Source organism: Cololabis saira, chromosome 4, assembly GCF_033807715.1.
Source record: "Cololabis saira isolate AMF1-May2022 chromosome 4, fColSai1.1, whole genome shotgun sequence".
NCBI lineage: Eukaryota > Metazoa > Chordata > Actinopteri > Beloniformes > Belonidae > Cololabis > Cololabis saira.
The window spans coordinates 31,172,340-31,189,039 of NC_084590.1; the positions used below are offsets into that span (position 1 = coordinate 31,172,340).

At 42.1% G+C, this 16,700-nt stretch overlaps 1 protein-coding gene across 2 annotated transcripts in view; it reads right to left on the reverse strand.

The window, feature by feature from the left end:
- Window positions 1-216: 216 nt before the first annotated feature.
- The window catches only part of sipa1l3 (signal-induced proliferation-associated 1 like 3), an 83,291-nt gene continuing 66,807 nt past the window's right edge, over window positions 217-16,700 (reverse strand). Inside the window, exons 13-23 of one of the 2 annotated variants that reach the window (XM_061719410.1) lie at window positions 15,669-15,851; window positions 15,047-15,171; window positions 10,734-10,858; window positions 10,204-10,637; window positions 9,290-9,520; window positions 7,950-8,112; window positions 7,682-7,856; window positions 5,695-5,844; window positions 4,063-4,189; window positions 3,643-3,724; window positions 217-3,460 (exon numbers count right to left, since the gene is read on the reverse strand). In XM_061719410.1, the coding sequence (XP_061575394.1) occupies window positions 3,266-3,460; window positions 3,643-3,724; window positions 4,063-4,189; window positions 5,695-5,844; window positions 7,682-7,856; window positions 7,950-8,112; window positions 9,290-9,520; window positions 10,204-10,637; window positions 10,734-10,858; window positions 15,047-15,171; window positions 15,669-15,851 (1,990 nt within the window). In that variant the 3' untranslated portion in view covers window positions 217-3,265. Of the gene's footprint in view, window positions 3,461-3,642; window positions 3,725-4,062; window positions 4,190-5,688; window positions 5,845-7,681; window positions 7,857-7,949; window positions 8,113-9,289; window positions 9,521-10,203; window positions 10,638-10,733; window positions 10,859-15,046; window positions 15,172-15,668; window positions 15,852-16,700 lie in introns of both variants that reach the window. The other variant, XM_061719409.1, reaches the window with a different exon arrangement.

Genomic DNA, 16,700 nt, shown 5'->3' on the forward strand with positions numbered 1-16,700 from the left:
GCGGGCCGGATGTGGCCCGCGGGCCGTAGTTTGGAGACCCCTGATCTACGTCAAGCCTTACCACTTCACCCATATTCAACCTTTTCATTTATTAAAAAAAGATATTGGATCGTGGTCCTGATAAATGATCGTTTCATTGCTATCTTAAAAATTAACCACTTAAAATGCCACATTTTTTGTTGAAAGCAACACAAATAACCAAAATACACAAATTGCATATATTTTTTTTTTATAAAATAATGAAAACATAATTTACACTTTTGAATGTACAAGTTATTACAACCCAAAGGAAATGAAAGCATTTTGTTTTTGCTTCACGAACCCCTGCCTCACGCAGAAAGCATAGACAGAGCAACGCTGAAAGCTAAGAATCATACAAATCAGAGGTAAAACAGCATACACGGTACCCTCTCATCTTCACAACTGTCTGCAACAGTGGCCAATGTGTTCAAAAATAAATTATAAAAATATTTAACATCTAAAATAACAAAACTGGTCATACAATATAAGTAATGCAGTACTGATTTGTTCAAGAAGGGTTGTTTTGCACTTTAAATAGCTTAAAATTACACATGAGCATGATTTATATAAAAACAAACCTCACCCTTTGTACAAAAGCAAACTAAAGATTAAGACTCAAATCAAAGCCGAGGCAGAGTGGATGAAGGGTTTTTTCCACTGGTGCAACAACTGGAATGTCTCCGTAACTACAAACTGACCGGTGAAAGCAGTGAATCTGAACCCAAAGGTATAAAACCTCAAAATATAAGAAACAAATTAAAGAAGGTGATGAAATTAAAGCTGTTACACAGTTTTTATGGACAAACAACGTTCTGTATCCAGTTCCAAGTTACAATACTAAATACTGAACTTGTCTGAGTGATGGACACATTTGAAAATAGGAGTGAGCAGTTCAGGGAGCTCAGGTAAAAAAAAAATTCACAGCCTTTGCCTTTTGTCAGTCCATGGGAAACTGAGACACCGTTTTAGACAAAATTATCCTTTTGTTTGGCCCAATTGGCAAATTACGTACTTTCAAACTTCAGTTCTTCCCCTATCGGTTCTAACATGCTCAAGCAGTCACGGAAACCAGGAATATTAAAGGGATGCCTAAAACTGTATAAGCAGCAGCACAAAAATTGATGTGTACAAATTTAAAATTGCATTATACCACCCTTCCCTATGTTGTGATATAGCTTCATTACCAGCATACGGAGGAACCTGAGCGGGTCTGGAAATGCAAACCGATCCAGTCTGGCGTAGGCTGAAACCTGAAGATGAGTACATGTCCATCACAGTACAGAGATGATCGTTTTTACCAGGAATTTCTTGGATTTATGCTGTGAAGGGTCCTATTAAGTACCAGCATCCAAAACCAAATGCATTTCAGTAGGAAAAATAGTTATAGTAGACAATATCATTAAGGAAGTTAGCTGTATAAATAGTGTCTTGTGTTCATTTGGGTTCATCACAAAATACAAGAACAAATCTACACACAAGCATGCACACACACACGCACACACACACACGCACACACACACACGCACACACACACGCACACGCGCACACACACACACGGTCTGATATGAAGCTTCAGTTTTGCTGATTGAATTTCATGTGCAGTAAACATCTGTAAGTCAACTTAAGCGTTGACAGAGCCTTGTTTTTATTACAATGTGAGGACTAGTGTGACATTTTGTCGAAAACTTGTTCGTCTTCCTTCTGAGTTTGATGACTCGTCTTCACTCGACACTGAATTACACAAAAAATTACTGAAATGAAAATGTTAGCGTTTCCAACTAATTTACCAAACAGGATGCAGTGTGATACAGCATGTAAAGGAGCAGGTGAACTGATGTGGCTGGTTTGGACAATACTGTCCTTGTTGCTATGGTAATGTGAAAACAGCTTCCAGGCTGTTTTGTGTATGAGTTTAGAGACTTAAACATGTGATGGAAATGACATTCAATTCAATTCAATTCAATTCACATGTAGAGAAGCACACAGTCATTTACTAACTGTTAATGCTGCTGCTCAGACTGAAACTCACTGTATCCATGGCAACATCAAACTTCCTGATTTTGATTTTCCCACAATGAAATACTAAGAATACAGTTTAGAAATGGAAATCTGGTGTGAACATTATTCAGTTTTCATCTCATAATTGTCAGAATGACTTTTATGTTAAATAATATATTAGGATCTTCTGTCTTTTTCTTCTGCAGCACATTTTTATGCATTCTTTCATCTAACAGTCCGAAAGAAGACATCATTCTCAAAATATTCCCACTATTCCTTTTAAATAAAATACTTACTGTCATAACTCAAGTAAAAAAAAAAAGAAAAGAAAAAAAAGATGAGATGGGCCCTGCTGAAAACAGAAGAAACATGAAAATCAAAGCAACAGTAACAGATATGACGCTATCACTGAGCTTTGTGACATCAACCACTTCCTCTGATCACCATGTCGGCGTTTTTTTCCTCACACCTGTGGGCCTACAGTTCCTCCACGTACAGAGGACGGCAAAATACCGTGGCCCTGCAGTTAGACATTACAGTAAACGTATTTTCATCATTTCATCTTCTCTCACGCACACAAACACACGCACACACACACACACGCACACACACACACACACACACACACACACGCACACACCAAAGAGTTCAGATGTGTTTTGCCTTCCAGCACAAACACGGTTGTGCCTGAATGCTTCTGAGATTTGTACCATCACCCGCACACATCTCTGTTGTACAACAATATGGGTTCACTGCCAATAATATTTATAAATGAGATACCACACAGTCTGTAGAGCTTCCATTACTTCTAGTGCATTCTGGGAGATGCAGTCCTTAGTGAGTTTGTAGTTTGTTTGTGTTTTTTCTTTTTGGCTGATATGCTGTGGGAACAGTATTAGGCCTCTCCAGGTGATGTATTGTTCTTTAAAACAGTCGGGATCTCTTCTCCAGTTCACTCCTCCGGCATAGTAGCATACTTATTTATATATATGACAAGTACATGAGATATTTTCACTTAGGTTTACAAAACTAGACAGGCTCAGAGTACAGAGAAGGATCTCTCACTTTCTGAGAGTGTTGCATTTTAAAAATCTATATGGTCACTTTGTCACCGTCTCTGGTTTGATGCAGCCCAGTGGAAGCTGAGGAAACTGACATCATCGTGTCCTCTGCTCAACCTGTGAGTGCAAAGAATCATGGGTACTGAGAGCATATTCCTTTCACAGTCTTCTTCAGCGGCCGTCCCTCACTGCCGCTGCGAGCTGCTCTCGTGCGCTAAGGAGTGAGCGTCGTGATCACTTCCCGGCTTGTTTAGGTTGTTAAAAAGTATGCTGAACTGGCGCAGCTGCTCACTGGCTGTGTGGCTCTCCTCCTGCAAGCGCTGGTTGTTCTCCCTCAGGTTGGCCATCTCAGAAAGCAGAACAACTTTATCCTTCTTCTCCTGGTGGCAGAGGAACAGGGAAAAGAGAGAAATATGAAGCATCTCATTCAATATGACCTAAGTTCCAGACATTTGTGATCTTAAAATAAATGTTTGCATATGATTTTGTCTGTCACATCCTGGTTTTAATCCTTCCTGGTTTTTGTAATCTTTGTTCTTTTTTTGCATAAACAGACTCTCACCCTCTCAAGGTCAGTGTTGAGTTGTTTTAGCATCACCTCCAGGTGGTACAGTCGACCTGACAGATTGTTGGGCGGCTCGTCGCTGTAGACACACATACCCAACATTACTTTCACTTCAAGGATTACAACACTCCCTCTGATTTACACGTTACACATCACAAGACTAGTTTCACTGGTATATCAGCCCTTTCAAAAAAGGCTTTCACTGCCAATAGTTCCTTCTTATTTTTCCATATCTCTGACAAAATCTGATTGTTAAAATTATGACTATTAATTAATCTACCACAAGGTGACAGTAGTGATAACACGGACAATTTGAACAAAATCCTCCTATTTTCAGACCAAGTTGTGCTCCCAGGATGCTACATCACAGCATCTGCAGTTTGTGTAAGCTTCTTTGAAACAGTGATGCAGACCAACCTGGCGAGGGTCGGTGTGGTCCGGGGCGTCTGTGGCGTTTGAAACTGAACTGGACTGGTAGCCGGTCTCATGTCTGGACTTCCAGCTTGCTGCTCGGTCAGTGAGAAAAGAGAAACTGCTCGTTGTGCTGCAGCAAAGACACATGTGATCACATGTTAAAAACTGCATTAAAACACACAGAAAAGTATTTTTACTGTAGCGTCCCTCTAGACACACAAAATGATCCCCGTACTGCTGTGCACATGTGCACCGGGCAGCAGATAGACGGAGGCTGAGTTTGTAGGTTGTGCTCTGTGGTAGGAAAAAACTCCAAGCAATTTAAGAAAGGAAGTAAAGAGACACAGGCCGGGATTCAAACCTGCACACGGGCGATAGCTTCTGCATTTGGTGCGCCCGCTGAACCCGCTGAGTTACCCGGGGTTTGAGTTTGTTGACTCTGAGTTAAGCACAAGCACTGCGGCTATGAAAAGACATCAACAATCTGATACCAAGATTCAGCATGGCAACATCAGCTAAACAAATAAATTAGAAGATCTTTAGAATAAGAGCTAGTAAGCTTTTTAAATTGAGCACATCTTTCTGTGGCAAATTTGCAGCTGCAGCTGCAGCAGGGAAGGAAAGAGAGTTGGTGTGCGAGAAGTTACAGGGTGAGTGAATACATCATTTCAATATTTAACGGTTGTCACATGATTGACAAGTGGGGGAATGTAGGTGCATTACACCTAAGATTCACTTTCATGCAGATAAAATCCTGCTGGTGGGATTAACAAAACCCCCCCAAAAACCTCTAACCTCAGTTGGAGATTAAGTATAAAAACAGAGTTTTGACATGTAACTTAAATGAATCAGTCTCATCCACCCACTTTGACAACATGTTGCTCTGTCAAAGGAAATATGGTTCAAGGATCTTTGGTGGGAATATTACTGCCATCAGCAGCCACATCACTTTAAGAAATTCACAGTGGATTTTACTAAAAACTAATGATATCGATTTCTAAATAGCATAGCCGAAATACCGTGACGTTCTTCTTTGATGGTTCCTACAGGTTAGAGGCTAGGAAGAGGGGTAAAAACCCCCACAAAACTAGCACTACTTTTCTCACAGTCAGGGGGCTTGGTAGGGTCAGGGCTAGGGTTAGACTAATGCCCCCCCACCCGTCTGCAAACCTCCCTAACAGCTATACATGACAAGCAGCTCCATTCCAACCAGTGCACCTTCATCAAGAATCAGACATGTCATTGTTAAGACATCCCGAAAAACACACGTTTTGAGACCGATTTCCTGGTGAAATTAAGCCCTTTTCAACTTTATGAAGAGGTGACAGAGAGGAGCAAAAACTGCTGTTTCCAAAAGACAGAATATAATTTAAGTCAGTTTCTGAAATGGGGCTTGAACAAATTTTCTTTTTGGGGTTTAAGTTACCCCAAACGCTGAATTTCTTTCATTGCAGGTTTAAAATACTCAGAGTTAGTAAAAAATCCCCTTTCTGAGATGGGCCTTCGAAAAGAGTAAAAACCCCAAAAACCAAAAACGAACCAGTGTTTTGTTAGGAGTGTTGTGTTACAGCTGGATGACTGTATCTTAAGTAACACTTAAGATACAGCTCCATGTAGAGTAGCTCTTACCCTCACCTTCGTAGGCCCGGGCCGCGTTGACCAGGCTGGACCACTCTAACCCACAGGCGGTGTCGGGGAGGGGCATCAGGCCGGGGTCCAGCCTCCTCAAGGGAGGAACTTTGTCTCTCACTTCTGTAAGGGACAACTCTGACGCTGAGAGCGGCACTGAGAGAGGAGAGAAGCTCCAGTAAGGAAACAAACCTCTGACACAAACGTGAATATTTAGGACAGTCACACAAAACTCTTTAAAACTTCTATAGACTGTGGCTTTTCTAGAAAGCTTTAAAGGGGACCTATTATGGCATCTAATACTTATTTTAAACAGATAATGGCCCGGTTTCCCAGATCAGTTAAGTAGTTCTTAACAGCGAAAGACTTCTTTCAAACCTTCTTAAGGAGCCTGTGAAAGAAAATCATGTTTCCCAGAGTTGCTCTTAGCTTAAGTATCTCTTTCATTAAGAAGGAAATGAAAGATGCTGCTGACCCAGTCTTTACAACCATCTTAGTGAACAAAGACTCAGATCCAGCCGCGTCAGGCAAATCAATATCACACCAAGCAATGAGATATTAAAACAATGCATCCCGCACAAATTTTGATCTATTTTATACTTTAGATTTATATTGTTTAGCAATTTATTGGTGACAGCAAAGGGGAAAAAAAGGAAAATAAGGAATAACAAGTGTGTTCCTGTATATGCTTTATGCATTACGCACAAATAAAACACCCGCAAATACAACGTTGATAAATGCAATAGTGAAAACGGTCAAGCAGCTAAATGAACTTCAGAATATTTTTTTGAGGTGAAGGATTCTGTTTTACTAGTCAGGAGGAAACAATGTGGTCCAATATGCTAAATGGTCGTTAAGTTAATTTCTCCTTTCGTCCATCTTTCACATTTAATAAAAACAATACATTTCCTCATTATTCTCTTACCAAGACAACTTCTTATTTAGTTGCAGTCTTGTTTTCATCATGAAACAGGGTCATTGAATTATATTTATCATCTTAATTTTTCATTATAAACGCACAGGTAGCAGGGAATTAGTGCGTTAGGTAGCAGTGCTGCATGTGAAAATGCGCTGATAGTGATCGGTGATCGATTTGCCTGGCATCGATTGATTTGGTTTCAGAACCGGACAGCTCCTCCAAAGAGCTTCTGAAAGAGCGAAACTAAAGAACGGTGTTAAGAAGTCATCTGGGAAACACCCATATCTTAGGGTCCTCTCTTAGTTGAAACCTTCTTTGAACCTCTCTTAAATCCTTAAGAGAGGTCAGATCTGGGAAACCCGGCCCTTGAATGTCTTAAAAACAAGCTTTTGATTGTTTTTGCTAAATAAATGAGAAATTCAGCCTCTAAGCCATGTCTTTATCTTCCCATTCTCTAACCTCATTATCTATGTGGGATTCTGAGTGGGGAGGCTATGATAATGATGCACTGTGCTGATTGGCTGCCTGAATGACGCCATACACCGCTACGAAAAAATGGTGGAAGCTCCGGCCGGCGGAGTTAGTTGTGGGCGTGGTTTCACGCATCGGAGGCCAACCGATCTAAATTACATTTTGGTTATGTAACGACGGGAGCAGAATCTGAACGGCTCGTAGAAGTCACATCACACTGGATGGATCATCCGGGCGGCTGTAAAGACACTGCAGAGTTTGGTTGCTTTCCTCCTTCTCTGAGTTGGCAGACTGAGGGGAGACCACTTTATATATGTTAAAGCAAGAAAAAACGTGTTTTTCATAATAGGTCCCCTTTAAGTCCAATAAAATGTTTTATTTCTATCTGAAAAAAATAGAAAAATTAAATGAAACCCATTGAAATGTAAAAGCAACTATTTTCTCTGGAAATATTCAGATTTTTCCACTCATGTTTATGAATATAAAAAAATCACAATAGTTTGTGTGGATTAACAATATTAATGCAAATCGTCGCTACTTTAGGCTTTAGACTAGGTAAAAGCACACATTTGTCCTATCAGGTCATAATGAGTTAAAACTCACTCTTCTTGCTCTGCAGGTGGTTAGAGGAGGTGGTGTGTTTGCGCGTGGGCAGCGTGCAGGTGAACAGCACGTCCGTGGGGGTCATGGGGTTATCAGAGCAAGCAAAGCTGGCGTCTCTGCGGCCACTGCACAGTGACTCGTCTGAAAATGTGCGTTGCAAGGTGCGTCTGGGAGACTGCAGGGAGAAAGTGGCAGATGTCAGAGCTGTGTTACAGGCAGTAAAGATGGCGACTGAAGTCTCACATGAAGGGGAAAGTGAGCTCCTCACTGGATCTCTTTGCATCGTCTCCCCAGGGCTGTCCATGATTATCAGTTTCTTCAGGTCGTCTTCGATGGTGCTCTTGTATGTCCGGCGTGGAGAGCGCAGGTCTCTCAGTGACGCTCTTAGCCGAGGCTGTCCAAACACATTTTTTGAATTCATATCCACCTGCCTGGGGTGACAAAAAAGGAGTAAACCAGAATTGATATTTGTTTTCTTTTATCAACGTCACTGGCCTCTCCTCACAGTTACCCCAATCATTCAGAGCTTCAGCGAGTTAACGTGTACTAGGGATGGGCGGTATGGGCTAAAAAATTTATCACGATAATTTCTGGAATTTATCCCGATAACGATAAAAATGACGATTAAAAAAATACCAATTCAACTCCACCTTTGTAACTATAAATCTATCTCCACATTCAGTCTTTGGAGCCCCCAAATCACTGCTCTAAAAGATACTGAATACTACTAAACTACACCAATTAAATGTTTGTTACCATGTTTGTTACACAAAAACCTCATCAACGGGAATTTATCCTTCTTTCTTTCTTTCTTTCTTTCTGGCTCATATCTTTCTTTCTTTCTTTCTTTCTTTCTTTCTTTCTTTCTTTCTTTCTTTCTTTCTTTCTTTCTTTCTTTCTTTCTTTCTTTCTTTCTTTCTTTCTTTCTTTCTTTCAGGCTCATATCTTTCTTTCTTTCTTTCAGGCTCATATCTTTCTTTCTTTCTTTCAGGCTCATATCTTTCTTTCTTTCTTTCTTTCTTTCTTTCAGGCTCATATCTTTCTTTCTTTCTTTCTTTCTTTCTTTCTTTCTTTCTTTCAGGCTCCTTCCTTCCTTCCTTCCTTCCTTCCTTCCTTCCTTCCTTCCTTCCTTCCTTCCTTCCTTCCTTCCTTCCTTCCTTCCTTCCTTCCTTCCTTCCTTCCTTCCTTCCTTCCTTCCTTCCTTCCTTCCTTCCTTCCTTCCTTCCTTCCTTCCTTCACGTATGTTGTGCGTGGATTTAGATGACAAATTCTTACCGTGGGGAATTTTTTGGACGGTTTATCGTGAACGGTAAAATATCGCCCATTCCTAACGTGTACGTATGTTGGCAGCTGGTTTAATAAATGATGCTCGTAAAACAAGGACCCGTCTCAGGCTTACAATCAATTACCTACAGCTGATGTTATGTTGTTAAACTTCTCACAGTTGATTTCCAGTGTTGAACGGATTTGGTTAAAGACTGCTTTGTTTAAGCAGTTTGGGAACAGTTTTATATTGTTTAAAAATAGTAATTTCAGTTAAAAACAACAACACCATCTCAAAGTGATCATTTTGGATCAAAGTGATTGAGTTTTGTTTGTCCATCTTACTTCTTGGTGTTGCTGCCGTCAGAGCCGGATGTATTGGTCGTGTTTGAAGGTGAAGCGCTGCCGTCTTCTTTCTGCCAGTTCGTTTGTCTTCCCTTTCCATAAAAAGCTTTGGGGGCGGAGCTGGATAAAGGGGTGAAGCTCATGTGACCTGATGTTGGTGTCGTAGTAGAAGCTCGGACGGGTCGCGCTTTCTCTGCTGTCGGAGTCTTGTATCCCTGGGGTGTGTAAGCCCTTGAAGGAAGTACAGACAGATGCATGAATGAAATAAAATCAACTCCACTTCAACGCAGCACTTAGATACAGGAAACGAACCATTGATGGCTTTTACTGACAATAAAAATCAAGTGTTGAAATGGTAAACTGATTTACTTCCGACCACGAGCTACTACAAGCCCTGTGCCGTAATCCTACCCCTGTATTATGTCGCGCACTGATGGGCACAGACTGCAGCATGAGGGTCGATGACATTTGGGGTTTAAACACAGATTGTTTTAATCCAGCACAGATTGGTCAAACCCATGCACTGTATGTCCGTGTGTTGAAAGGCTGGAGTGTATTTATGTTATGGGGGTGGCAGTAACATGTCTACCAGCACAGATCTCCTGATGATCCGCATGTTTCACAAGGATTAGGCTGCAGTAATCCTTCATGTGCACTTACAAACATATTTTCACGTATCATACTATTGATCTTGAAGTCATATGTGAAAGTGCTGCAGTAAGCAGTAAAAGACCGCTAGATTAATCAAGTTACTTCTTAGGATATGCATTATTCATCATGTTAGCAGTAATAAAGTCAAAGACTCTTAATTTTGAAAAAAAGAGAGAGAGAGAGAATGTATCTGGGCTGATTTTGACCTTTCATTCACTGGGTTTATGAACTGATGAAGGGACTCATCAGAGCGCGCCTCTTACCTAGGTTTGAAAGCCTCCATTTTATCAGCGCTGGAGCCAGGAGGAGGGAATGTCTTCGTCTGGTATCCTTTGCTTTGACTGGCTGCAGGTGGAATGATAGGAGAAGATTCCCGTCTCTTTGCGTCTTCTCCGCCGCTGCTTCTTCCCATGGACAGCTCCTGGATGTTGCCACAGGTTGCTGAGCTGTGCATGGGCTTGTGGGACATGTTTCCGTGGCGGATGTTTCTGTAGTGGACCGAGGCGTCAATGCCGCTGTCGTTGGACCCGCCTTTGTTGAGAAGGTCGCGGTCGGGATCTGCAGGGTCGCCCAGGCAGCCTCCGCCTCCTCGGTCTCCTCCAGCTCCTCCTTCGAACCAGCGCTCGTCGCTGTGGCTGCTGGAGGCGTTACTAGACAAAGTGTTACTGCTGGAGTGGCTGGAGTACTGAGTCTCACCCTGTAGAGCACAGGAGGAAGACACAAGACTCAGCCCGGGAACTGGGAAGAGAAGCCAACAGATGTAGAAATTAAACAAGATGATGAGGAGTTATACCTTCGAGTGCCTATTTGGAGAATCTTTGCCTTGAGCATCGTGTCTGTTTAGTCTCCTCTGCCCCCCGCCACCCCCGCCACCCCCTGCTCCTCGAGACGATGATGCTGGGACATGCCAGAGGGGTTCTAGACACAAAACACATACACGTGGGATTAAATCAAATTACACTGAATGTCTATGGTAGGCAAAGAGGATTAAATACGTTTAGCACATTTCAACACTGACATCCCCCCACACAGCATCTCTCAAAACCACACTCAGCAATCTCTGTTCCACTGACCAGACACAGAAACCAATGCAAGAAATCTGATCAAATTCTATTTAGTTCTTTTCAGTAATTCGCAGCTTTCCATTGACTGAACAGCAATTGCTACTCCTTATCATGGTGGAGGGGTTTGCGTGTTCCAGTGATCCTAGGAGCTCAGTTGTCCCTGGTGGGGTCACTAAAGACAAACAGGTCCTGGGTGAGGAGCCAGGAGCCGTGACTTGGTACATTGTGAGTTGGTGGAGGGAATAGTTTGAAGATCTCCTCAGTCCCACTGACTGCGTTTACATGCACTCCATAACCCTTTTTGCACAGAAATGTAAACACCAATAACCCCTTTGAATAACCCGAATTCGGGTTTTTAAAAACCTGAATATGACCCCTGGGTTATTCCTTTTAAAACCCGAATATTGGGTCATGTAAACGCCAAACGGAATATCCCAATCAAACGGAACAGGAATTTGTTTTCTGCGCATGTTCTTTTCGCAAGGAATCTTGGTCTTATAAACACGGCGAAACGCAAGACCACGCCACACTTTTGGAGTGAAGAGGAGACTAATCATTTTATAAATGTAATGAAGGATATGAACATTTTGGCATTTGTAGACGGTAGAAAGTACCGGAATAGCGAGATTTACAAGAAGGTGAGGGAAGGTTGCGCTAAGCAGCATTTGTTTTGAATTTGGATACAGGAAGAAGAAGCGGAAATGACGGTAATTGCGTCATGATGTTCTCTGTGCATCGCTGGTTTGATCGAGATATCCCAAATGATTAATTACCATGTATACAGGGATAACCCTGTTTGCTCACGCATGTAAACGGAATATTCTGAATGTTTCAGTAACCGGAATATTGACCTTAACCCGAATTTTGACTGCATGTAGTCACTGACACACCTTCCTACGAGGAAGCAGAGCCTTTGAACTTGGAGGTAGGATCTCCTATCTCCGGGGCTGAGCCCACTGAGGTGGTTAAGAAGCTGCAGGGATGGATGAGATCCTTCCTCAGTTCCTTAAGGCTCTTGATGTTGTGGGGCGGACTTGGTTGACACGCTTGTCCAACATGGCGTGGACATCGGGGACAGTGCCTCTGCAGTGACAGACTGGAGTGGGGGATCCCCCTCTGACAGAAGGATAAGCTCCAACTACAGAGGGATTGGACTCCTCAGCCTACCTGGTAAGGTCAATTCAGGGGTCCTGAACAGGAGGGTCTGCCAAAAAGTCGAATCTCAGATTCAGGAGGAGCAGTGTAGTTTTGCTCCTGGCCATGGAACGATGGACCAGCTTCACCCTCAGCAAGGCCCTGAAGGGGAATTGGAGTTTGCCCAACCAGTCTACATGTGTTTTGTGGACTTGGAGAAGGCATTTGTTGGTTTTCCCCACTCCTGTGGGGGGTTCTCTGGGAATATGTGTTGTGCGAATCCCTTTTACCGGCTGTGCGGTCCCTATAAACCAGTGTCAGAGCTTGGTCTGCATTGTCCATTGTACGTAAGTCAGACTCATTTTTAGTGGGGGTAGGACTCCTACAAGGCTGTCCTTTGTTACAGATTATGTTCATTACTTTCATGGACAGAATTTCTAGGTGCAATCGAGGCGTGGAGGGGTCTGGTTTGGTGGCCTCAGAATTGAGTCTCTGCTTTTTGCAGATGACGTGGTTCTGTTGGTTTCATCAGGCCAAGACTTTCAACTCTCGCTGGAGCGCTTTGTAGCCAAATGTGAAGTGTCTGGGTGAGAATCAGAACCTCTAAACCGGAGACCATGGTCCTCAGTCAGAAAAGGGTGCCCTCTGATCAGGAATCAGATCCTGCCCCAAGAGGAGGAGTTCAAGTATCTTGGTGTCAGGTGTTTCTTGTTCACAAGTGAGGGAAGAATGGAACGGGAGATCGATAGGCGTATTGATGCAGCATCCGCGGTGATGCAGACTCTGCGTTGTTCCGTCATGGTGAAGAGGGAGCTGAGCTGAAAGGTGAAACTCTCGATTTACAAGTTGGTTTATGTTCCCAGCCTCACCTACGGTCACTAGCTGTGGGTAGTGACTGAAAAAAAAGAGATTATGGATACAAGCAGTAGAAAGCAGTTTCTTCCACAGGATGTCCGGGCTCTCCCCTTGAGGGTGAGAAGCTCGGTCATCTGGGAGGGGCTCAAAGTAGAGCCACTGCTGCTCCGCATCTGGTGAGGATGCTTTTTTTAAATATTGAGCTCACCGGTGTTGTAGTTTTGTTAAGGATCAGTACTTTACTTTGTGGAAATGTATAAAATTTCCACGACACATGTCACACTGGGTGATACCCCAGGCAAGACCTGGGAAACGCAGGAGGGACTATGTGTCTTGTTTGGCCTTGGAATGCCTTGGGATCCCCTGGATGAGCTGGATGAAGGGGCCAAGGGGGAGACAGGTCTGGGCTACCCTGCTCCGGCTACTGCCCCGCAATCTGACTTTGGATGAGCGGAGGAAAATATATAGATGGATGGACTTATGTTCCCTGTAGGAGAGGAACAAGGTACAACACTTGACTATGGAACTGAAGGATGACCGTGATGTTGGTGTATTTAAGTGTGGGCAGAGCCTCCCACTTGTCATCATTTGTCATAAGCCTAAAGGTGTGATTAGAGATGTCTTCAGTCAGGACACACGAAGGTGTGAGATCCCGTACTACAGTGGTTCCCAACCTTTTTTCCTTGTTTCCCCCCCTACTCGTGTCTAAGACCAGCCGGGCCCCCCGATCCATACGTACTAGCACCAAAATAGTCTTTAATTGGAAAAATGAATATTAATTATGTTTTTTTGATACATTTCTCTTTGGTTTACTCTGTATACATATGACTTTGTTTTTCTCCAATGTCACCAATGTATAAAATACGCACAAAAGGACATAAAAATATTTCTGAAAAATGTCTCTTTTGATATGAGACCAACATTTTTTAACATTTTTCCTTTAACAACCTGTCGGAGTAGATTAAATGTTGAGTAATGATGTAATAATAAGGAATGAAATAATTTCCTGTGTTTTTCACCAGTGTATAAAAAACACAAAAAATATTCAAGACATTCATAAATTATTCCTAACAATGTCTTATGAATGACTCATTCGCAAATATAATTTTTACAACTGCATAAATTCAAAGCAGACAAAGTTTCGCGCCCCCCCAGAGATCTCTGGCGCCCCCCCAGGGGGGGCCCGGACCCCAGGTTGGGACACAGCCGTACTACATGTGTTGTACCTTGTTACTCTCCTTCACGTTACAGAAGTCACAGACATAATCCTTGTGTGTGGTGTTCTCCGTATCATCTTATAAAAGTGGTGACTTTAAGGACCATGAGGTAAAAGACCCTGTTTTCCTCCTGATTACAACTATGTTTGTACTATAGTGCATTCAAATCCTCACAAGTATAACTGACTTTTAAATAATCTTAAACATGTAAAAAAAGAAAGATGGTTTCAGCTGCTTCCATCCACTACTGCTTTAGGTATAATTCGTATGAATGTGTATGCTGATATGTGATAATGTGAGTAAAATGTGACTATGAGGACTTGCGGGACACATCACACTTGCATCTTGTATAATCTTGTGTGAGTGACATGTTGTGTGGCTCTCGCCATCATTTTCACATCTGAATCATTCATAGCTCCTCATGTAGTCATGACATTACTGAATGCCAAGGCTTTATCAGACTGATGAAGTAATTCAGTCAAGCATCTCATGACTGAAAGCTGCTTTAAATATGACCTTATAAATTGATTAGGTGAGCATGTTGGAGAACTGTTATCTGTAGATGCTGCGCTACACTGAGCTGTAACTATGACCTGTGATCCCTTGTTAAATATGACTATGTGTCTAACGATTTGCCTTCCACTCATAATATCAGTTTAGCTAACTTGGAAGTTTCAGAGATTATTTTATTGTTGCTGCATCCATAAAAATGAAACAATAAGGCCCCAGTTTAAAAACCTTAATTAAAGTCACTTAAAAAAAAAGAAAGAAAAAACAACCAAAGAAACCACTAGACACATCAAGGAAAACACCTGAGTTTTTAGAAGTTAATGTACCTGCTTTGCTGCGCTCCATTGTGCTTTCCTGACTGGTAAAGCCTGATGAAGAGTCTCCACTAGAGATGATGTCCACACTCAGGTGGGGTTCATAAGGCAGCAGGGGGCGCTGTACTGCTCCATATCTGCAAACATCATTGTAGAAAGAAGGGTTCATGATTTGTGAACAAATTGACATCTTTTTCTCTTCAAATGCATGCTAATATTTGGGAAAGACAGAACACAGGGATGATTAAAACACACACTCAAAAATCTGACATAAAATAGAAGCTCCGAAACATAACCAGTTTAAAAAGCACAGTTTGAAGAAGAGTTTTAGTTTCTGTTCTGTATCCTGATGGCGGTTGAGTAAAACACGTTTTTCTGGTTGGGTGAGATGTTTTCAACCTCCACTCAGTGTAGAAGAGCCACCCACACAACAGATCCTTCGTCTGGGAGACAGCGTGTTCATACATTTCTGACTATAGTCCTCAACGCAATACATTATTCCGCCTCTCTGCTAAACCAACATAATCCACCTCTTGCACACTAAACAGTTATGAGTACCAACTGACATGCTTGGACAAGATCAAAGGGGGGATGGAGGAGAGCTCAGAAAACAAAGGGAGCCATATTCACACACCTGTCGGGTGAAGGTTTGTAGCGTACAAAGGGGCCCGGTGTGATTCCAGGAAGACCCATGGTGGAGAGGCCGACCAGGCCTGAGGCGGGCGAGGAGAAGCTGGCCGAGGGGTTTCTGTAGGGCACCACTCTGTCCCCTCCTGCAGGAGACAGGCTGTAGTGGTTCTCTGGGTAGCTCACTGGCCTGGAGAACACAATGGCAGGCCGTTAAACAAAAGAAAAACACTTATTACATCTGAATAAGGATATTACCACAGAGATAAATAAAAACCACAAAATGCAAGATGCTTGTTCAATCAATTTGAAAGTAAGTATTGTGGGACCAGAAAAGGAAGAGACATTTGCTACAAAAGGTTCCTGTTGGCCTAAAGCAAAAAAAAAGGGAGATTCCAGCTGTGTTCAGTCTGGCAGGCAGAAGCATCCTTGTACTATTTTACCCTGAGGATGTGTATAACTCCAAGCACATCATCTGTTATGTATTAAAAACTCTCATGTCACAAGTGTTTATATATGATTATTCAACACAACGAAGTCTCGAGTTGATGAACTGGCTAAATTGATCTCATTTACATTTTCACTAAGAATCCAGCAACATCCCCTGAATATGATAAAACAAGAAAAATTACAACATTAATAAAAAAGATGAAAATACAATAAAAAGACAAAAATATCCGTAAGAATTTACAAATGATTCAGACACAATGAAAAACGTGTGATATTTTTTAGGTACAATAAATGTTTAAAACAGCAAGAAATGCTCCAATAGGCCAGGTCTGCAGGTTGACTTATGACTTACGCCTGATCAGATGGGTCAAAGCCATCAGCAATTACCTTATCTTAATTATTAGACACGTATAGAAGAGGGCATCACTACAGTTTTGAATTTCAAATATCGGGGACATGGAGGAGATTACATACTTTATTACATTAAGACTTTGAAATTACACATCATGTATTGTCTATTTCCCCTCTGGACTCCTCCTCTTATTACTTCAAATGTATTTCAGTTTAAAAAAAAGCCTCTATATCAGTG